The sequence below is a fragment of the Platalea leucorodia genome (genome assembly GCF_965183815.1).
Source record: "Platalea leucorodia genome assembly, chromosome: 14".
NCBI classification, from domain to species: domain Eukaryota; kingdom Metazoa; phylum Chordata; class Aves; order Pelecaniformes; family Threskiornithidae; genus Platalea; species Platalea leucorodia.
The window spans coordinates 7,954,534-7,978,554 of NC_138836.1; the positions used below are offsets into that span (position 1 = coordinate 7,954,534).

Here is a 24,021-nt window from a genome sequence, read left to right on the forward strand (position 1 = left end):
TTCTTTGATGTATTTCCCTGAACCTTGGTTCCTGTAGAACAGTACTACTCAATTGTATGATATCATTTACTATTTCTATAGTTTAGCATGCAAGTAGGCACAGAATAAACCCACGGCTGATTCCTGGAGTGCAGCAAAATTTATGGTCAAAATTTCCCCCAGCAATATTTTAAAATAAATTTGCAGTCATTTTTAAATGACAATTGACTTTAAGTTTTCCAAATTCTTTTGCACATTTTTTTGTTTTGGATTGGTTTTGTTTGCTGTTTTTAAGTGAATGAAACTATTATTAGTCTTTCTAGAATTAGACTATATCCCTTTTGGAGCAGAAATAAGATAATATTTTAAGTCATTGTGAAGAAGTTGGAGGAGTGTCTCACAGCACAGAAAATGTCGGATTAAAACTGTAGGATTTGTCATATTGCCCTCACGGGTCTAGTTTGCAGAACAAATCTTGCTTTTATAAGTTTGTTCTTGCTTTTTTTATTTCCAAGTTCTATTATTTGCTGTCTGCATGGGTCTTAAAAATACCAGCAATGCCTTACTTAATTTCTCACTTTTGTTGAAGATTTTCAGAAAAAAAACTTCACGAGAACAACAAAAAGATTATTTGTTAAATTATAAGCCAGCATCCTTAGAAATCTATTACAATATCAGACTGCAGCATCCTACTGTCAACAGCAAGGTTTGGTTATGATAGGTGAGGTTGGAAAACTGAGTATATAGTCAGGTAGAATTACAAGCTTGAAATATGTAGAGAGATTTCAGCCACATGGGCAAGTTAAGGAAACGCTCCCTTCTCTCCCCTTCTTTTTGATCACCTGTCACTTGTTCCTTATTTCATTCATTGTGCTGTATTTGTAAAATTCCAGGGACAATGGTTTAACTATTGTTTGCTCCATAAGGAATTTAAGACACTAAAATCTTTTGACATAAATTCCTACTACTAATTTTCAGGGACAGAAAAATGGATTTTCCTGTCCTCTGCACATGACTGCCAACAGCCACAATGGCTCTGCCCCTGTTTAGGCTCAAACTGATTACGAGACCTCATTAACGGAAGACAGAGTCCTTCTGAAAAGAGTAGGAAGAGACACACATTTAAGTGGAAAATTACAAACCTTGTTCCATAGGGGTGTATAAACTAACACTTTATACTCTCACTCCTGAAAAATCCCTAATCAGTATTATAACCGCAGATATCTTTATAACAATGACAATTCTGGCTTTGTTAGAAAGATGAAACAACTGCTAACATCCCTTTTTGACTTGCTAGCAAAGACACTACATTCTGAAAGATTTTGATGTAGCACTCTCAAGTGAAGCATGTTTCTGGCATTATAAGATCAGAATATGCTATCCTACTGAGACAGAGTTTCAGAAAGGCTGGCATTGTGACCTTCTCACCTGCTGTTTCATTTCAGCATAGACTTTTTCTGAGTTCAGCTCCACCTGCCGCTTAAACTCCTCCAGGGCAGCATCTGCCTGCTGGGCCTGCAGCCTCTGTACCTCTGTCACCCGAGTCAGCTGCTCCTCCTTCTCCCTAGAAAGTCACAGAAAATTTTCAGAGTTCAAGTATCAAATAAAAGAACAAGTGTGCCAGTGTAAAAGAGAGGCCTTTAACCCTATCAGTTTAAAATAGTATTCAGATTTCAATTTCCTGTCCCAGCTTCTGCCAAACTTCCCTGAGCAATACTTTGAAGAAGGGAATAGAAGGCTGGAGTTATTTTCGCTTTCTCTTATTGAATTTCGCACACCTAAACATGGCGTTTGTAGCTTACAACAATACCTCCATCTTCAAAGTCTGCATGGACTTGAATGGTTTACTACCCGCTATATAACCCCCTTTTTTCATCTCACCTTTAGAAGTGTATCGCCCCCCCCCCCCCCCAATATTTAAATGAATTCCTTTTAGCACGATCATCATCTCCCATTAAAAACAAACAAAAAAATTATCCCAGTGCCATCTTGCTCAGACAAGATGCAGGATTACTCACTGCTTGGCATATATCAAAATGCAAAGCAGGGTAATGCGTGACATATGGTACCTTCTTAATCTATTAGAAACCCATAATGCTGTGATATCTATTCAGCCTTTAAAGTAATGACAGATGGTAAATCGTTATGCAAAGATCCTTCATATTAACAGCCTATAATATTTGACAGATTAATGTCGATACATGTACAGAAATCAGTTTGGGTTTCTTAAGACATTCTAGTATATAAATAGTAATGCATGCATAACATTTTATGTACGAGCACATACATATACACATCTGAAAAATAGACACATGCACCATATTGACACATCACAGACATAAGTTCTGGTAACTTGTAAGTATTTAAGAAATTGCGATGTGATTCCTCACATAGAAAACCATCAGGCAGCGCTATTAACTTTCTATTACACGTTTCTGCTATCGCAGGTCAGCGGAGCTGCCTGACTTTGCGTTAAAACACAGGAGGAACACAACGGTGGCATCAGTGGCCAAAGCTGGCTCCACCAGTGGTTTGTAACAGAAGACACATTCAAACAGACCTGCCGTTGACATTTTCATTTTGCAGACAGAGGAAGTACCTCATGATAAATTTCCCATTTTGACAGAAATTATTTCCATATAAAACAAAGAATCTGACACATAAGAGACGGAAAAGACCAGCTAATTCATCTAGTCTGTCACCTTGCCAGCACTGAACTAGCTATTACAGCACTGAGCAAGCCTTTCTAAAGGTCAGGAAGCTGCCAATCCCAAAGTTACAGTATTCACATCCTCCGCTGTGGTTTTCGTACCAGACTTTGACAATGGGACACAGAACATAATCCTACATCTTCACAAAGTGTCCATTTGCAGCGTAGGAGAGCAGGGTAATTCTATTAGCAAAGAGATCAAAGAAATGCCACGAGCCCTGAGTAAGTATATTACTGTTTACTTTTATAATTTTTTCATTATGCATATTTTAAAAAACATACTTGATTTTGATACTTCACTCACAGCTGATGGAATAATTGAGACATAAGGAGACAGCTATTTGCCTTACAGAAAAAGGAAAATACTTTTCTTACCCAGCAGAAACTGGAGCAAAACTGAACAAAATCCTGTATCGCATTTCTGGTGACAATTGTTTAGCATTTTGGGGGTTGTGTTCATAGAAGAGGGTGTGCAAATTTTCTTCAAATTTGCTAGAGAGCTTCCGTCACCCCTACGCAGGTATCCTTTATTTCTACCGCCACAGCAAGTCCATTTTCTAAACTCCTTTGAGGGGGAAGCATGTCTGTATATGCTAAGTTACCATATTCTCCACTGATTTACAAGACAATAAAAATGACACAGCAAAAAAACAAACCACCCCCCCCCCCCCCCCCCAAAATCAACACCTTTTCCCCGTCTAAATTCAACTGGCAAAAAGAGCATTTAGGATTTAAATTCCTACCTCAGAGGATCCAAAAGATCAAAATTGCAAGTACAAAAACCCTCAGACATTTCTCAGAATGGGCACACCAGTGATGCCTCCAGAGCTAAAAATGGTATGAGCTGTCTGAGGAGCGAGTTAGGCCCCGGCTCTAGCTCCAAAGGCATTTGGCTCAATTATCCCCTTGAAACCAATGTACTAGGGAGCTGCTGCAAATGGGAGTTTTTAAGCTAATAGCCGTTTGATACTGAATTACAGCGAGCATGTTGTTCCCCTCTCCCACAACAAAATCTACCAGCAGTTCACGGGAAAGAATACGTAAGAGGATGAACTATCTCCGAGACCTACGTACGGCTCAACACCCTGAAAGAGAAGACGGGCGCCGGGCGGCGGCACGGCTCACCAGCGGAGCACTATCCACGCCTGTTACCTTGGAGGAAACACTGAGAGGGAAAACCTCAACTTCTCCTCCCAAAGATCCTTAATTCAGTTACGGGCACTGGGTAACAAACCTCCCTCCCCGCAAAATACATCTAATACTGCCAATCCACGCTGGACACAAAACTAAAACCCAAAGCTTATTCAAACATATACACACTGATAAGTGCCAAGAGACACTGGAACACCATTTTTGGTCCAGTCAGATGGAAACGCAACAAATCCAATTGTAAAAGGACAAGATGCCAGTCCTTGTGCTGTTAGTGAGCCTTCAAATTTATACATCATCTTCCTGAGGAATATATTTTTATTTTGAAATATTATGATGTAAACTTTTAGGAATCTGGTTTTATGCACCTTCCTTTCTTTTAAGGACTTAATCCCATGAATAGATGCAACATCTCATTATAACCAGGAATAAAACTTCATTTTTTAAGGATGTGGGAGCTAGCTCTCTCTACTTTTTGTGCATTTAAGATTTGTACAGAAGCTTAGAAAACACGTACAACAATGGACCACAGTTCACAAATATAAGAAAAGCTTTACTTTTTTTTCCCCAAGACACTGAGCAATACGCCTTGCATGAAGCACTAAAATATTCACTTTGAAGATTATTTTTTTCAGTTGGACTAGTTGTGGGGCCGAATACAATACAATTACATCATTTAAATCCCCTAAAGCTGAGCCGGCTTGAATATAAAAATAGGGTGAATTTACTCTTTGGCCCCAATTTAAAAAGCAGCAAATTCCTCTTGTTTCAGCATATAAAGGATATGGTAACAGAATTAGCAATCTTACACAGCACAAACCATCTCAGAGAAAGTTGACTATGAAGTCCAGAATTGCAATTTCAGAAAGCAGCACTCTGAAGTGTACTGATAAATGGAAAATATAAACATCTCGCATACTTCCTCTTCATGCTTAATCATACATATTTTCCTTGCTTTGTAAAACGTCTTCCAAGAGGTAACAAGTAAACGCAGTAAGACATTACAGCATTGCGACTCAAGTTAATGAAACACAGGGCAATCCAGTGATTTACTCGAGAGGTTAAACAAACTCAAGCTGTCCCAGCAAACGCGGTACGAACCAGCATCGTCACTCGCAGGGTTCTCGCCATTCCCTGCACGAAAGCAAGGGCTGACCAACAGCAAACAAGAACAGGAGATGCACCGATCTCGGTCACAGCCTCTTCAACAAATTAAAACATTTTAGACTGGGTGTAAAGATACAGATGTACAAAACGTGTACCTCCGTGAGCTACATGTGGACAACTTCTGTGGACAGCGAGTTTCGCATCCCATTAGCAAATCCGCACACAAGCGCCCTGTGTGTAGTTTAGAGAGTTTTTCAGTGATACGAAAAATAACTAGATTGTGAAAATCCTGATGTTTTCTTATAAAAATTATACCAGGCTTTAATTCATGAATATGCAAATTCTTTGCCAGGTTTTCAAATCCTGCTGGCAGCAGTGAAAACCCACTCGTGTCCAAACAGGCCGTTGTTTCCCGAGTTTAGTGCAGCACAAAAGCAGAGCAAGGCATTTCTATGGTAAGGACACATTTTGCCACCAAATAAGCTTCTGAAGCTTAGATTCTGATGGACTCCACAAGAGGGAGAGGCTGCATCTCTTGTCTATCACAGATTAGTATGGCTCTGGGTTTATGCCTTTAGATAAAAATGAATCTTGCTCTGTAAGGTTGAGGCATGGAAAAGCAGAGTAATGGCTGAGCCTTCAGTCCCACCGATGAAGCCGAGATCTTCAGATGGTGATCTGCTCGGAAAGGCCAGGCTCTCCTGCCGATTACCCTGATGATCCCACACTACATACATGCACTGACTCTATGTATTTAGATTTGCAGTGCTTACACAAGTCTTTGCCCATTCCCTCCTCTCCTCCCCAAATATTAATACTTCTGAGGGAAAATTGCTTCACTACCCACCAACCTGCAAACTATGCACTTGCTGGAAGGCAGCTGAAGGAGGATATTGCTGGGTTTGTTTCTAAACAGCTTTCCTTTTTATTTGTTGACAGAGGAAATAAACAATTGACTCTTACTAATCTGTGTTGAAACAAAATTCGTTATCACCATTTATATAGTCCATTTAGATTTAAAAAAACCCTATATAAACATATGTTCCCAAAGGAGAAGACAATTCGCTAGACAACACAATACACAGCATATCAAGTAGCTAAAAACATAACTGTCAGCAAAACATGTATTATCTGCCCATGCGAAAGCAAAACTCAGGAAATTTACCTTAGTATCATTTGTGTATAAGCTACAGACACAAGTACCTGTCCAGTATACGGACGCATATATTTCCATATACAAAATCTCATATAAGTGACCCCACAATCCTGCTCCTGATCTCAGAGACACTCTCACATGGAGGTGCCCTGATCCGGGCAGGACTCCACATGAATGCAGCAATTTATTGATTTATAGCCAAATGCAAGATCCATGACACCACTTTTTAGCTGGGTGCAATAACCGTTAAAAAGATTCCATGCAACAGCCCCACTAATTTAATTTCTAGAATGCAGACTATTTCAACGACATAAACAATGTATTAAGGCCTAAAGTACCGTATATTTGTAGAAAGAAGGGGTTACTGGTTTAGTTTATTGTTACAGAAAAATTCTTCAGTAGTAATAGCAATTCTCCGAAATACACAAAAAAACAATTTTACTACTTCTGCTCTACTATTTTTAGCAAACAGTGACAGTTAACTAACAGCTTTCTGTGCAAATTACATACTGGGCCTAAGCGCACCCATCTCACTCCGTTAGAGCATCTCACTGTAGAGGCCGTTATTGCCAGCGAACAAGGAGGACCAACGCGGGCTCTCCTACAACACGAGCGCCCAAACATATGGAATATGTGCAGAACACTTCTTTTTGGTGTGGAGAGGAAGAAAGAGCGTGTGAAGTCATTCAAGCGGAATGATAACTAAACCAAAGCCAGATCAAAGGAACTAAGAAGAAAGACTGAAATGTGAAGCTGAAATATTTATTGCCTTCAAAACATCATCCCTATCATGTCCCTGGGCACTTTAATATTTCGAAGTTGTTAGAAAGCATTCTAACTTGTTTCATCATTTCAAAGAAATAAAGCTAAAAATATAAAGTAGAGAACAATTTTATCTTTCGTACCCTGAATTTAAGTATATAAGATGAGCTTGTCTTTATAAGAAAAAGCACAAATCCACTTACAAATTGTTTACAGTTTGCATAATTTGAGATGTTAACATCAAAAAGCTGGTCTGCATTCCTTCAAGTAAGCTATAACAATGAATGACATTTACGATACAATTACTATTTTAAACTATATACTTATGTTTTAAATAGATCATGAGATAACATTAACCAACTAAACCACTACTTAAAGCCGTTAATGAATTTAGAGTAAATAATATTCCACGTGTGTATATCACACTTCTGTGAAATAAGAAGAATAATGCATTACATTCAAAATTAATGGCTCACAAATTAGCTAGACATTGGTTAAACACACTAGTAATTATTACAACTATTTCTCATTATAATAATGTCAGGGTACCGTCGTGCTAGGTGCTATGCAAACAGAATAAAAACAGCAACTGCAAAGTGATGAATGAGATGTGGGTTAAAAAGCTGGGCAAGCTTGTAAATGTGGCTGGAAAGGAAAATGTTATAATTTTGCTCAACACTGCAGAAACTGTCTACAAGATTTAGATACACCACATATATGAAAGGCCACAGAGGCTCGGTTATCAAGAGAGGAGGATTAGAACAGAGATTATTACTCATGGCTTTTACATGCTGAGATGACAGCTAAACCTCTACAAGGAGAAGATGGAGGGAGAATTAGAGAGACAGGTATAGATAATGGCTTAGATAAAAGGAGACAAGACTGTAATTAAAAGGTGGACCAGAAAGTCAGCAGCACAGATACTCAATAGATTCATGAGATACCCAGAGAAGAGGTGCAAAGAAGGAAAAGATAGGGATCAGAGAACAGTGCTGTGGCACAGAAAGCTGGAGGGTGAATAAAATAAACCATCTGAGGGACAAACTATGGGAGAGATCACCGAGCAGAGGAGGAGAGCCAGGCAAGAAGAATCACTTAACACTAACAAAGAACAGCCCAAGATGTGTTATGAGTGGCAGAGCCAACAGTGGCTGGCAAATCAAAGGCGACGAGGATGAAATAACAGTATTAAGACTGTCTCCAATTTTTCCAATACAGAATTCTAAGTGAAACATCTAACTAATTACTTCAGCTTAAAGCATGCCAGGTTTATTATTTCAAAGAGATTATGATGAAAACACCCTAGGTCAAAAGGCCTTTAATAAAATAAATTATTTCCCACCAATCCTGTTTCTCTTCTGCCCTTAGATCATCATGGCTACACCACCAAATACCAGTTTTGAATAAGCAAGTAAAGAATCCAAAAAGCAAGCATATCACTCGCCTGTACAAGGAGGTACAAGGATACAGTATTCATTCTGTCATTCAACATATTTAAGGTAACTATTTTTATGGCTGAAATAACTGTACTATTATAGTTTAGGATTCAGAATAATAATATCCATGTTGTAATGGACACTATAGTAACTCAATACTGAGGAATGATGAGTATCTACTCAGCTCATCTTCTTTCTAAGAGGCTGGGATGGTAGACATGGATTTTCACTTTTTCTTTCAATAGAAGTACTGTTAGAAATACTAACTTTAATTCCTCAATGAAGGTTGGTTGTGTTGTTGATGAAGCTGGAGGAAAGTTGTACAAAGTATGCAAAAAGTAAAAGTCAACTTAAGATTACCAAGTGTAATTGAAGTCTAGCAATCATAATCATCTAGCAACAACAAAAGGAACAAAGTCACTGCTTGTACTATTTTTGTAGTTAGTTTTTAACTGACCCAAAAGAGGTGACAGCCTGAAACATCTCATGCTCATTAAAAATCAGCAATTGAATTCAATCATCTGTAAGACTTTCTTTAGCCAACTGAAGGCTCTTCTCATTTCATCAACGTTTTGGGCACTAGATAGTCTTGAAATACACCGCACTGAATCCTAAAGATAAGCTAATGTGAAAGGGAAGCCTTTCAGAATAATAAGGGAACAATTCTGACATTTGTGTTAACTACTTTTATATTCATTTAGTGAGGTCAAAATCTATAGCCCTTAACTACATTAATTATTAGAATAGCAATTTACAGCAGTTAACCTAAGTGTTATAGCATGATACACTGATGCTGTTCATCTCACAAGGCAATACTTTTCATTTCCTACAGTTATGTATTATATTGAAGCATTTTCATAGTTGATATCATTAAAAAGATGTCATACGATATCTCCATAACCATCTTGAGGGATATAGCCATCCCATAGACAAGGATTAAAAACTGAATGAACTGTTACTTTTTCTTGTACAACTGAAGCTTTCCTTTAAATACATATTTCATTATTGCCAGTAGGTCTCCAGAGAAACTGGTGAAAGAAAATGAAAGGCTGTAAATAGTTAATAGAACACTTTATTTTTTCTTTTAAGTGAGACTATTAAATAAAGCTACCACATTTTTTTGTCCTCTGTTCATACTTTACATTGTGCCCCCTAGAGCGAGGGTTATGTCAGCATGCTCACTAGGGCTAAAGGAATGTTTACAATATGCTGGAAACTTTGACTGGTTTTGCTCTAAAAGGTTTCAGATGCTCGAACAGAGCACCGAGTGGAGAACAGCTGGCTGGTTTTCCACTGATTCTTAGAGGAGGAAAAAAAACACCAAAAAAACTCACAGCCCTGTTCTAAAGAGGAAAATTACATACAAAGTCTTCAGCCACTTAACATTACCACTGGTTTTAAATCACAAAGTTTGCTTTTTTCATCATATTGCAACTGTTGCAACAAGACAACACTAAACATTTTAATAAAAGAGAATGATGAACACAATGAACATGAGTATAAACTCTTAATTATGTTGTTTATTGCAACGTTTGGAATTAAAGACAATGCCTTCTCATATTTCTTTAATTATTTCTGGCTTTAAATAGCTTTTCCATTCCTACAAGAATTCCTCCACACAACTATACTTCATTTCCAAGGAAAAATGGAATTAACTACACGAAAGCAGCTACACTTAGGCAGTTAGCCTAAAAATATTAACAACAACAAGTAATTATTCAGAATCTGGATTCAACTTTGAGGAGCAAGAAAGGAAAAAAAAAAAAGAAAAAAAAACAACTTGCGGTTAAAGCTATCACTCCATTTATTTATCATCGTATTGATGATTATCACGCGGCTCTATTTTCCTGCGTGCAATGGCATTTATGACATCCCCCACTACAGGGAGTCCATACAGTACAACCCATACAATACTGTTCTGAAGAAGCTGTTTAAAAATAAAGTTCTCAAACGGTTTGGTATCATTAAATTCTCAAAATCCACTGTAAATCACAGGTTTTTAAAAACACAATTCCTGTATATTTTGAAAGTCCAAATTTAAGGTTTTTTAAAATATTGGGATCCAACGTAACAGTAAACACAAAATTATGCAACTGTAACCTGCAAAATAAAATGAAATTATATTCACTGCTGTTTATTCTATCTTTTTCTGCCATCTACTTTCACGTTTTTATTTATCTTTGCCTTCATCTGTTTCCCTTTTATTAGCTCAGAAGCCTTACGTATACCATTTATTTCTCTCAGATTTACAGGCCCTCATTTTTTTTTTAACATTGTCCCTTTTATGATAATACAGAGAAAAGAAAAGTTATATAAACACCATGGGAATTTTGCAAGAGATTACTAATCTCAAAGACTAAAAGACCCTTACATAAAATTTCTGGTGCTAAAATTTGATACATTCTTACCTATTCTGAACAAAGCAAAAAGAGCCTTTCAGACCAAACAAATCTTGGCCTTCTTTTTGTATATCAAAGAAAACTACACAATGAAAAATGAGTCATTACACAGCCATCACTGTAGGAAAAAGTAGAACAGAGATTCTGCGAGGGACCATCTTGCCCTGTTCCCATTTTTGTCTTGTCCCCATTTCACCAACACAGGGAAACTGTGGAAAACACCAGGCAGGATGCCTGCTGGAAGCGGACAAGGAGTGGACAAGAAAAAAGAAAGGAAAAAAAAAAAAAAATATATATACACACTCAGGACAGCACAACAACATGATCATGTAAACTCAAATCATTTCACTGCCCCGTAGTCCAAACCAGACTGAAGCCCTGTGGATGTAAAAACGAGAGGAGATGGGAACGTACTGAACCTCCACGGAGCTGCAATCCAGGCATCCCTTTCGTCAGGGATTCAGGCTGCAGTTGCAGAACAATTATAATTAGATTTCTTCTTGCAGAACATACTGGCACTAGCTTCTGCTTTTGAGTAAGTGTGATATAAAAGACATTCTGCTAAGGCTTTACAAGTATCAGTACTAAGTTTAAAACTTCAGGACAAGCCTGAGCAGAGCTCCAGCTCCATTGCTCCATATATCTTGTGATGATGTCAGGTAGGGAACAAATGATTCAGAAGGGAATGACCAAATGACTGGCAAACCATACTAGGAGATGACAAGTAGAAGTCCTTTGAATAAGGAAATGACTAAGATTTCAAGAAGAGTAACTGGTATGAAAAAATTATTTCTTTCTCAAAACAGCATTTTTTACAACTTGTTTTAGTAAATACAAGTGTAAACACATTTTTATCCGATACTTTCTACAAAACAAAACCTTGTAGTAGTAATAACTGTAATACACACAAAAACTGAAATTTAAAATATATATTAGTATCACTGAACTATACTTGACAAAGTGCCTCGAAATTAAGAGTCCGGCATCAGCATGTGGAGGTAGAAAGGACTGACGCAGCTATCATATTGGGAAGAACGAAAAGCAACGATATAAGGCTTAAGTTTACAGTGAAGAAACTCCACGGCCCCATTCCTGAAAAGAAATTAACTTCTTTGTCTTTATTCTCATGTCAAGGATTCCCAGAGAAAATATGTGCATGTACACAAGTACTTTTATTTCTGTATTTTATTGAACATCTACATGCATCATCTTCATACCATGCCTTTGCTTGAAAGGACTTTTTGGTCTGCTGTCTAAACCAAATCACAAAATACTGGGAAAACTGTATGTGCATGCTTTAGAAACTCCCCAGAAGAGTTTTAAACAAGTTCAGATGAGGGGTAGAGAAGCAATGGAGAAAAGAGGTGTTGCTAGTTTCTTATGTAAACAAACAATTTTATTAAGTGACTTTCAATAAACCAGCTGCCAAACATTTGCTCTGTATCATCACCACTTGCAAAGTGCTGAGATTCAGCTCCATAGGCAGGCTTAGAAAAAAGGCAAAGATTGAGAGGAAGAACGTTATGAAGCACTTAACTGTAGATAGCGTGCACGCGTTCCTTGACACTTCAATGTTCAATTGCAGCGTTTGCACCTGTAGAGGTAACAATTCCTTTCATTTCTCCTAACATGACTTTTTAAAAATTGTTTCCTTCAATCACGCTACAGAATAGAAGAGTAAGAACTCGGAAAAGCTGTATTTCAGTAGCATAATGAAATACTAATTTTTGTATGAGACATGCAAACCAAAAAGCATTAAATCAGATCCCATAATTATTTCCAGTATGGGAGAACCATCACAACCATTATCCTGAGAAGCCAGCAGCAGCCAGGTGGTCTGCACTTCCATGCAGGTGACAGACAATAACGGCCTCAACTCTTACATATGTTTATAGTTTAGTCCAAAACCTCCATCTCAAGATGGACAAACTTTATATGTCTATGCAGTCATAAAGCTATTATGGACTCCAGAATGGAAGTGGCAAAAACCAAACCACATTGCAACTAAGGTGGTCTAAATATATGCTGTATTCACACTTCAAAAAAATCTGTAACTATAACTATTTACTTATACAAACAAATCCTCCCTTCTTTACTGTTTCATCTTTAGTTTTTTATATATTACTACTAATAATATATTTTACAGTTTATGGTGGGACTTGACCTTAAGGGTCTTTTCCAACCTAAGTGATTCTATGATTCTAATAACATATAAATGAACTTCAAACTAAATGCTGTAAAACAAACATTTCCTCCTGTACACCCGATATCCTCCTTGATGTCGGTCAAGCTGGCAGTTATACCTCATACGCTGATGGAGTATATAAACACTAATAGTGCACATGGCTATTCTGCTCCTTCTTTGGATCATAAAAGAGATTTCTACCTCCGATCTTAAGCAACAATGTTCTAAGTTTCTCTGTTTATCAGCAAATAAATGAGGCCAGCCTTAAAGTATACGCACTTCTGCTGGCTGCAAATAACGCCTGGCACAGAACTGTGATACTGCCACAGGAAGCCTTCGGGATCATTGCTACGACTACCCTGCTAGCATTAAATTCTGAACATTTAAACTGTGAATGTAACATATAGTTACCTCCAAGGTCCTTCCTTATTGAACATCCACTCTCACTGCTGTTTCATGAAATTACTACTATAATTATTTCTAAAATTTTTGCAATGACTAGGAAGACTGTCACCTGTAGTTTACAACACCATTTTGGAACCAAAAAGTAAAAAAGGAATGGGGTTTTTTTGTTGTTTTTTGTTTGTTTGCTTGTTTTTTAAATAGTACCTTCAATAGGTCTTTAAACAATTCTATAGTGAGAGGGCTAGAGTTCGTCTTGTTCTTTGAGGGCTAATATCAACAGAGGTCATTATTTAGTACACCTTCTGTTGAAACGAAAAAGAATTTAATATTTGTGATTGACACATCAAACTGACTAAAGCATTAACAGCTCAGAATGCTTGCATCCTTTTATGAAAACAAGTTAGATACAACTTTAGGGTTTTTGTTTAATAACCGGTGCAGATATTTACTAAAAACTGATGCTTATAGACACAGCAAGAGCCTCCACAGCCAGAGAATGTGCAGAACAGGTCCAAACTGAAGGGAGCTTAAATACTTGAACATTTTTAAAACACAATTATTTATTTTGGAAAAGAGATCTTTAGACCTTGGTGTTAAGTCTTCAGGAAAGTGCATAAATCCTCTACCTAGTGTTGGGAACATTACTCAAGTGCAGATCAGAGAAGTAAAAGTTGCTTCAAAAATGATCACTGAAATAGAAATAGGAGTAAAACCAGTCAAACACACATGTCCCAGCCTCAGTTTTAAACGACATCAAGGCCATGCCTGTTTCCAGTTCCCTAAACTGCCGCAAGTCTCTAAGCTCCTATTTCAATCCTTTAATAAAATGGGAAATATTTCCCTACAGCCTAGTAAATTAAAATTATGAAATAATTGGATATTAAAATATTAGCAGAGGCAAAATAAATATTTTTAATAAATAGGTGTCCAAATTTCACAGAGCAAGACAAACAGATCATGTTGAGAGCTACTCTGGATAACGGTGTTGTATAAAGTCAGCCAGACCTTTTCTTTCTCTTCCATGTAATTTCTTCAGTAACAAATGGATACAGATTTTTTCTTAATTTTTTTCTGTTGTATTCAACTCAGTCTGTAGTGTGACAAATTGTAATATAACTATACTGCTTTATTTCCCATTCCTCTACTTAAAATAAAAAAGATAAGAACCACAGAGATTTAGCCTATTTGTAACCCACTCTCATGACATATTTTATGCAACCGAACTAAAGGGATTAGAGAAACAACCTTTCCCCCCAAGTAATTACACAGAAGCTTTTTAAGAATACTTTGTTATTGCATAAATGCAGTTTAAATTACATTCTAGAAAAATCCTTGGAGCACTTCCTATAGTCACTTTTGCTATTAAGTAATGCCTATGACATGCATTGCTAAACTAAATATAAAATTTATATCTACAAGTCACCACCAATAGTCAGGAGTATTAGAGCAATTCTTCTGCAAAAGACTTGTTTTTGACAGAAATTTCTACCATAAACTTCAGAAGAATAAAAAAACCCTTCCATAAACTATGTAAACCCCTATTCAGTATTAAAACTCTGGCAATACTATTTATTTGAAGTGAAAGATACTTTTAGAAATGTGGATTTTACCATTCCACACAATGTCTCAAATCACTTTCATTATGCATCTGTGTGGATATGTTTGAAGCTGCAATAGCACTGTTTGCTGTCACACCGCTGGAAAAATAATAACAATAATAAAAAAACCCCACTAAAATGCCTGCCACTTCCCTTTCGATGTGTTTGCAGCTGACTAGCTACTCAAGATATAATCCTGTGGCCATTTCAGAATCAAAGTGCATTCAGATCAAAGTAGCTTATGAGAAATCACTGATGCACCTACTGGGTTCTGAGCTGCAATTCCACAAGGCATCGTTTCTATTGAAGACGGTGAACTATATTTTCACCCATCTCAAGGAAGATAAGATTGTGTTCTAAAGGTTTACTGTGTCTGCCTTAGCTTGTAATTGCTTAATTTGAGTCCACAAATAGTCACAGAAATACAGAAAAAGAAAGCGTTTTCACATAAGACATTAGATCTTGTGGATGCATATTAATAGCAAGAGACTGTTAAAAGGACTAATTTTTGCAGCAATGGGGAAAAAAATGCCATAAAGAAGCCATCCATTTCTGACACAAAATTATCACTGCATAAGAAATATGTATTTCTTATGTACATATCATATATAAACACATAGATATAAAATTTTAATATTGTCCAGAAACATTGGTACTAAATTAATGGCTCGTTTTCCAGATAGTCAGCCTTGCAGGATTAGCAGTTCCTCTGTACTGGGCACATGAATTTGTTCTTAACACTCACATGCACTGACACATCCATGATCAGAAATGTACAGATGCCAGACACAGAGGTTTTGCACCGGAACTGAAATCTGAAAGAACCAGCCAGCAGAATATATGCTGGGCTTAGACTGGGGCACTATATTTCTATAAATACAGTATTTTTAATCTTTAGGAGCACAAATCCACCCCAATGATTCTGCCAACTTCTGTCTCCATCCAGACAAAACCAAGGATGATTACAAAATAATTACTTATTAGCATTATTAATTCCATTACTAATCTTAAAATTAACCCCAAATCACTGGTATAAAACAACCAAAAGAACAGTAGTATAGACTCATTATTAAAGAGTAAGCTATCTCCAAAATTAAAACATTTTCCATTTTAAATTAGGAGAGTGATATATCATTCAGTATTAGAAATCACCACATTATTTTCAAGACCCTAAATCAAAACAATAAAATAAAAAAAAGCATAACAGAAACAGAGTGCCAAAGGACATGGAAGTGACCTGGGAAAAGTACTCTACAATATGAGTAGAAGCAGCTTATATTAGAAGACACGTTGAAAACCGGGAACAGGTATTAATCACTTGCTGTAGGGGAAATAGTCTAGACATAGTTTTAACCTATCAGGTAGCCTCCAGGGCTCTCGGGTCCCAGAGGCTGACCCATCCTCCGTTTTGGCCAAAGGACCCACTCACACAAAGCACAAGGTTGGGACTGGCCTCACTCAACATCATCTTAATTTGGGGGCCCTGAAGCATATACCAGTCAACTGGGCTCTTGAAACTTTAGTCTTTCAAATCCTTACTCTATCCCAAACACTAAATCTAAGCTTAATTACAGCTAGGGAATATCTGAAATAAATGAGAACCTCCTCAGCTATCTACAGAGCTTCTCAATACAGTGCTGTTAACCAAAAAGTAAGTTCAAAATCCACAGCACGCTAACCCCCTTTACAAATACTTGCCTGAAGTGGAGCACTAACATGTTTACTCTGCACCGAGAGCACCCACATGGGGAATACGTCTGAGCAGCCAGTGGACTGTAAAGTCAGACTTATTTTATTAACATAAGTAAGTGCAAACTGACATGTTATTTGAAAGCCATGGAAGATAATTAATGCAACTACATTACCAATGAATCAGATGTTAAAATACTAAAAGATTAAGTTTAGTTGATAACAGTTCAATCTCCCTAAAATTATAAATAATAGTCAGTGTAAAGAATTTAAAGATTAAAAGCTAGAATTTTTATTAACGTCTGTAGTGATTTAAGATAGTCTCTGTTTATGCCAAATACCTAAGATTATAGAAATAAAAGAATACAGACTTCAGCCCTACAACTTTTATTGAATAAAAAGTATTGTCACAATGCCTCTATCAGCCTAGATAAGATACATTGTAACATTTAACTGAGTAGTTTTAGCAAATAACTTCTGGTTTGTTTCAGAATATTCTGGTTTTGCTAGAAATCATTTCCATAACTTTTAATTTAAACGGGATAAACATATGGAAATAATACTTTACATAATCAAAAATGGAAGCAGCATAACAAGAGTCAATCTTGTCATATGTGCATCTGCTGTATGTAAACCACTCCTCCGCTCAGAAAATATCAAACTTGTTGTGTCCTGATTAGCGTTTTAATGTACAAGGTCAGCAAAAAAGCTGTTCCAAGTTAGTTAATGAAAAGTGTCCTCTGTTTGCTGCAGACCATTTCTCCAAGCCTTAGCTACATTTGAAAAATAAGTGTTTACACAAAGAAGTGTGGTATCAAAGAGGAAAAATCCACATTGAAGTTGTAATTTATGGACGTTAAAAAAAAAAAAAATCACAAACATTATATACTAAATCAAGATAAAATATAATTTAAATAAACACATCTTCCAAATTTATCCCTTCCTCTAAAATAGTCCAAAGCAACTACTCTTTAGTTTGAATTATTTGGCTATTATGTATCCGTTCTAAATTGAAGCCAGTTGGCAAGACCAGCTGACATCACTAACTGCAATTCTGTTTTATTCCTACCACTTGAAAGTCAACAAATTTGGGTGGCTTGGTTCTTGCTTCACTTTTAATTTTTATGGCTGACTAGAACCCTGAAGATGCAGCTTTACAATGGGAAGATAACCCAGACAAATTATAGGAAGGCAGTTAGATGAGACAAAGCATAAGCTTATTTAATACATTTGACTAAAAAATTGGGGATGGTTTAACAATTATTCCATATTCACTTACTTCAAAGTCTCTTCCAGTTTGCGAATTTTCTTTTGAGCATCCCCTCTTTCTTTATCAAGATCATTCCGGATGCCATGAATCTACCATTTGAAGGAAAAAAATACCATCTTTTAGCTAAAACAAAGCCTGATTACAAAAATGTTATTTTAAATTATAAAAACTATTTATTTTGCATATTTCTTTTGCACTGATGTAGACAACATCGATATATTTCTAAAATTACATAAAATGCAAGAATAAGGATTAACAGAGAGATGAAGTGTTAGAATATAGCCGATAGAGCTATTTTTCTTCTCAAAATTAATATTACTCTCTAGAATAAAGAAATATCAGTAATTACATAAAAAGGAACTAGATTTTCTTTAGATAAATACAGGAAAGCATATAGAAATCTGCCTAAAATAATGACATGTATTCTCTATGGTGCAGAGTTCCTACTTACCAATTTGTGAATATCCAAAGTGAACTACTTTTTATCAATTCTTACAGCAATAAAAATACCAAACATAATGAAAGTAAATAACATTACTTTAGAATAATACATACTCAAACATTAACTAGCTGAGGGTAGATACTCCTAAGAAAAGTAAAACTTTGAGGAAAAGTGGTTTCCTACTAATGAACTCCTGACCCAATGAAATCAAACCAAAGTGCTTCAATCATTCCATAAAACTTTTCATTTTGCCATTTTGCATCCAGACATTAAAAACGCCATTTGGAAATGTGGGGGTACAACACTCTCGTATTAAGTGTACAACTAACAAACCTATGAAAAGCACACAGACATCTCTAAAATGATAGAGCGTCTTCGCTAACAATTATTATTCCATAGTAAACTGTGACCACACGCTGCTTATAACACAGTGTGAATCCAGAAGTCATCGTCTGTCACTCCAATGGATGTGGCAAGAAATCAATCCTAGTGCAGCCTGAAAGCCTCGGCATCCTCCCACAACAGAAAGCAGCTGCCCCCATCATCTTCCTATCTCTTCCCCATCATCTCTTACCTACATCAGCATATGTGTTCACTTTGAATAATCTTGCAGTATAAAAATCTTCCACATCACTAAACACGACCTCAGCCCACAGCAGAGGATCACTACTCTCTAACGTCACAGGGTCCCACACCTCTCTGTATCCTTCACTCGGCCATGCTGCTTATCCCTCTTCCTTTCCGTTTCCCCAAGCAAACTGTGCATTTCCAAGTAATTCTCCTCCATGCAGCTGCCATTACACCAGGCAATATCTATACACACATATTTTAAGACATCTGCACACAAAATGAGACAAACGGACCTCTTACATAAATATCCTAAAAATACTCAGTTACAATAAACTTTGAGGCCCTTTAATTCTCCTCTAAATGTTTGTATTTTTCCCAGTATATTTTAGTTACCATTTAAATTTGAAACACTGTTTTAATTCCTATTAGTATTTAATCAATGCAGAATGAAAATGGCAACTTTGAAGACCTCACAAGGAACATATCCTAGCAATCTGAGAAACTGCTTCTCTCTCTACAAAGCAATATAGATGCAAAAAACATTGAACAAAATCTGACTCCCGCTTCCTAAATTCACTAACCAGGAACAGACATTTTTATGTCTCTGTATCTCTGGTACTTCTGGATCAAGAGATGAAAGCAGCTTCAGAATTTGGCAGCCTCCCAGGCACGGTCCAAACCATGGGTTTTCATAAGATTTTTTTGCCAAAGGCAGATTAAGTACAAGAGCTTGTTTTGCTTTTAGGATTGCTCAAGGAACAATGTGGCGATGTGACGTACTAAGCATGCTTTTCTTTACCGGATGGGGAGCACAGGAAATCCTTTATTCACCTACAATCAGTTGCAATGTTACATGCTATTAAGTCACTACAATAAAGAAAAACGTGTTTTAATAAGTCAGAAGCATAAGAGTATAGTCCAATGAAAAAAGAAATTTAGAGATTCTCTATTGTAAGCAGTTCCATGTAGGTGCTTACTACATGGAAGTCTGAATACTTAGTTGGTTTGAAAGAGCCTCCAAACCGATGCGCTGTCTGTCGGAGAGTAAAGAAGGTACTGCCAAACCTGGTAAAATTATATGTATTTAACAGCTGGCTTGAAAGTGGCTCTCAGGAATAATCTGTCACTGTTCTTACGCTTAGCTGAATGTTTGGAAAACAAGCAGTAGATTATTTATAAAAAGCAGGTGTTTCCTTTGCTTGTAAAACCATTTAGCCTAACTGGTTCCTGATTCAGCAGATAAGCACATTGAATCAAACAGTGACATTTAGGGTTACTACCTATTATTTGTTTGATGTTTAAATATCCTAGCAGGCAATAGCCACTGCAGACTAATAAAGATTATTAGATAATGGGTAGGTTCTTAAGTGAACAGATTGCACCAGAGACTTCATGATTCCTTTACTTGAAGGCAAGCTTGTTTTAGTATTTTATGGGCCAATCTATACTATTTTATGGATTTATATTCATAGATTGTTCATATGTATTTTTTCTCCTCCTTTCTCAAAGATTTGATTTCAAAAACACAGTTACATCAAAATTTATGAATACTCAAACTGCTGTAAAGTTATCTATTAAAAATAAAGGGTCTACTTTCTTGTTGACTGGTACAGAGTTACAACTTCAATATCTGTGCTTACTGGTGCAGAGTGATTGCTGACATGCTCTTAGCCCATGCTAAGTAGCATTCTCCCAAAAGATCCTCAAACCTCATTCAAGATTCGCACGGGACAGGCACCACTGCAGAAAGGTAATACAGATGCATCCCCCTTACTGTCCAGAATCGTAAAGTTTAATAGTGTAGAAATGAGCTATTTGATGGCATTTGGACTTGGTACCTGGAAACATTACCAGCCACATTTAATCTGTACTTATCTGCAGAGGAAGTGAGGTACTGCAATAAACCAATGTCCACTGTACTTCAATAGCTAGAAGATATCCAAATTATGCTAATAGATTTTTATTTTGACTTGCAATATTATTCCAATCCTAGGCTGTTCTTGAGGCCAACATCATAAAAACCATGACTTCTCTAAAAAGGCAAGTGTAGGCTAGGATTAGACCAAAACATATCTTGGAACCAAAAAGTATTTGACGTCAAGTCAGCAGAAGTCACTAACTCAAACCTAAAACTCACTACAATTTATGTTGCAAATGCTATTACCAAGTGACAAGTAGCTATGGTCACAATTCATTATTTTATATTATAAACTTCCCGTGTTTGGAAATGACATGTTTGAATAACACATCCTTTCAATTAAATAGGCATCTAACACACCCTCTTACTAACCACCGCATGAGTCAAACACAACATCACTAAACTTGAAGTTTAATTTGAAACCTACTGATGTTTAAAGTCTAAAAGAGTAGACAGTATTTGCAAAGTGCTTTACGATGAAGTGTATCTAGAATCAGAGATGATTATTTTTCCAACCCATGTGAAATGCTTGGATTCCAAAATTTACTACTTTGGGGATTTCAGAATTTAAACCTTTAGCTTCTGTATGCAACAAAACTGGAAACGTTCATAAGATGGCATATTTTCCTGAAAACATTACCTGTTTTTCATATACACGCTCCAAGTGAAGTTTGTCCTGTTGAAGCTTGTATTCGTGATCCTGCAAAGGAAGAGATGTGTATTCTAAATAGACAAATCACATTTTTCTTTCATGTCAAAGCAGTCATTAAACACACGCACATTTGCTATTATATAGAACAGTCTATAAAAATTAAAAATCCACAAACTCAAACAGGATTGATACAGATGTGGAAGTCACTGTCCTGCGATAGGAGGATTAATTTAAATGTCTATGGGAAGACAGAACATTGAACCGAACTGTTAAATAGCAACAAAAATAAAAACAATTTTGAAACTTACTTAAAAATGTTTGCACTTCAGGAAAAGAAAAAGATAGCCGTAATTCTGTGACATGCTTCTCTATAGTCCACTGATACATGTTTATACTGTTTTAACACGTGAATTACAGCAAACAGTCAAAAAGTTCCTGTGAAAATTCTGCTCTTACCCTTAAAGTGATCTCTTTTAGTCATACTTTTTAAATCAACCTTTAAGCATAAGGTGACACTTTATGTGTTTCTATGAATAAAATACATATAAAGATGCACGTTATATATAAGTGCATTTTAGTATGGCTATCTAAACATTTAAATCGCTGGAAAAAGTAAAAAGGGCTGGTCACTCTTGAGTAAGAAATTCAGGGCTCACCCTCAGCTGTTGCTGTCTTTGATGTTCTGAATCTTGTAACTGTTGTTTTAATAGAGACACACTGTGCTGTAATTCTTCAATCACATCAGATGTCTGCAGGGATTTAACAGAAAAACGAAATTTTGTGTTGCATTCCAAATTAGCTCTACAGATACATCTTTTGCTTTTTTAAATTTCTCTCTCAAAGGTGCCTGGAAATCGGAAAAAATTATCAACTCGGGAAAAAAACCTGTATGAGTTTACAACTCCAGATATGTCACTACCGTCCGCCTGGTGAACTTAGAAATGTAAACAAAACCACAAAAAAAACCCTAATAATAAAAAAACAAATGTCGGCACTAACAATTGAAAGAAAGAAAAATACCTTGTAAATTAAATGGAGTACAGTATCATCAAAGCTCCCAGAATTCCAGTAAATAAATGCAAAAGACCCCATTTGTCCTATGTCTCTAAGGATCGGCAGGATGGTATTTAAAACATGAGCCTTTTCTACAATTATTTAACTTGAAAATTATATTAAATACATACTATATATCTATCTATGCATATCGGTAGATATCAACCTGATAGATGTTTTTACAGAAACAAACCAGAATTATTACATTTTGGGTGGAACGTCCGCTTGTAGAATTTAAAAATAATTTCTTAAACACATGAATATTTAACATAATGTTCCATATTAAGAGGCTTGCAAGACAGTTTATTTCTGGAAGATATATTTTCCCTCATTGAAGAGGCCTTATGAAAACATTAAGTGTGCTGAGGTCCTCTGGTAGCCGGAATTTTCACAGAAGCACAAACAACATCAGCATATTAACGGTACCTTATCTCAATCAGCTATGGAAATACCACCTGTATGTACACATACACACACACCCCAGAATTATCAGTCGACTTCAGATGATTTTTTCAGTCAAATTTGGGGATGAAAAATTAAATCACAATTTTATTTTTTTTTTTAACTTATACACATGAATAACTTGGGGAGCTGAACAGTTCCTTGGATTTATTCATAAGCATTACATTTATATTGAGGAGGCCACTTAAAAAATAAACATCATTTTAATGCCTATTATACATGGAAGCATACCTTAGCTGCAGAGAGAGCATGTTGCTGCTTTATAAAATTTATATCAGCATCGTATTTACTTTGTAGTTGCTGAATGTTCTCCTCATATTCCTGTATAATATGGTCCTTGTCTTTCTGAAGTGAGCTGTGCCTACAAGTAGTAAGCAAACAGAATATGGAAATTGCTTTCATATTTTGGCATCTTACCTGCTCAGTATCAATTCTACAGAGTATGCAAGTCCGCCTGTACCACGTGCTCATTGTAACAGAATGAAATGCTTATAAATAATGGAAAGATAACATACTTTTTACGATGGTCATTCGGGTCAGTTACAAAATGAGTTCTACATCAATTAATACATTTTCATAACAATTTTCTAATGCCAACTACCATTCACTGCGTTCTTGAAATAAAATTAAAAATGTTTGCTTTTGGAAATTCCATATTCTTCAACATTAAAAAACAGCAACCGCTATTTAATTACCTTGCTTTCATTTCCTGAAGTTCAGAGCATACCACCTGGTAACGTTGTTCTGCATCAGCCTTTTCTTGAGATAATTTTTGACGCTGTAAATTACTATTTTCAGCTTCAACAGTCAACTGCTGGACACGAGCCTCCAGTTTTTTGACCGTCTGGTTCTAAAAGAATAGGTCATTGTTGAGAAAACACCAGAATGAATTAGGGTATACCTCTGGCGTTAGTCAGCAGCCTAGAGCAACAAGGTTCTATGGTGGTCCAGAGACACAAGAGTTACAATAGCAAAGCTTTCATCAATCATGACAGTAAATTCTATATAAAAAATAAATAAATCTTCAAAATATGGATGTCTAATACACCCCCCCCCCGCCCAAGTAACGTGTCTTCTCC

At 36.4% G+C, this 24,021-nt stretch overlaps 1 protein-coding gene across 3 annotated transcripts in view; it reads right to left on the reverse strand.

Annotated features, from left to right (window-relative positions):
- Window positions 1-24,021, reverse strand: part of CEP112 (centrosomal protein 112) — a 174,874-nt gene that overhangs the window by 107,253 nt on the left and 43,600 nt on the right. For all 3 annotated transcript variants that reach the window (XM_082326516.1, XM_082326517.1, XM_082326518.1), the window contains 6 exons: window positions 23,638-23,792; window positions 23,174-23,303; window positions 22,084-22,176; window positions 21,416-21,475; window positions 17,855-17,934; window positions 1,408-1,543 (listed from right to left, as the gene is read on the reverse strand). In XM_082326516.1, the coding sequence (XP_082182642.1) occupies window positions 1,408-1,543; window positions 17,855-17,934; window positions 21,416-21,475; window positions 22,084-22,176; window positions 23,174-23,303; window positions 23,638-23,792 (654 nt within the window). The remainder of the gene's footprint in view (window positions 1-1,407; window positions 1,544-17,854; window positions 17,935-21,415; window positions 21,476-22,083; window positions 22,177-23,173; window positions 23,304-23,637; window positions 23,793-24,021) is intronic.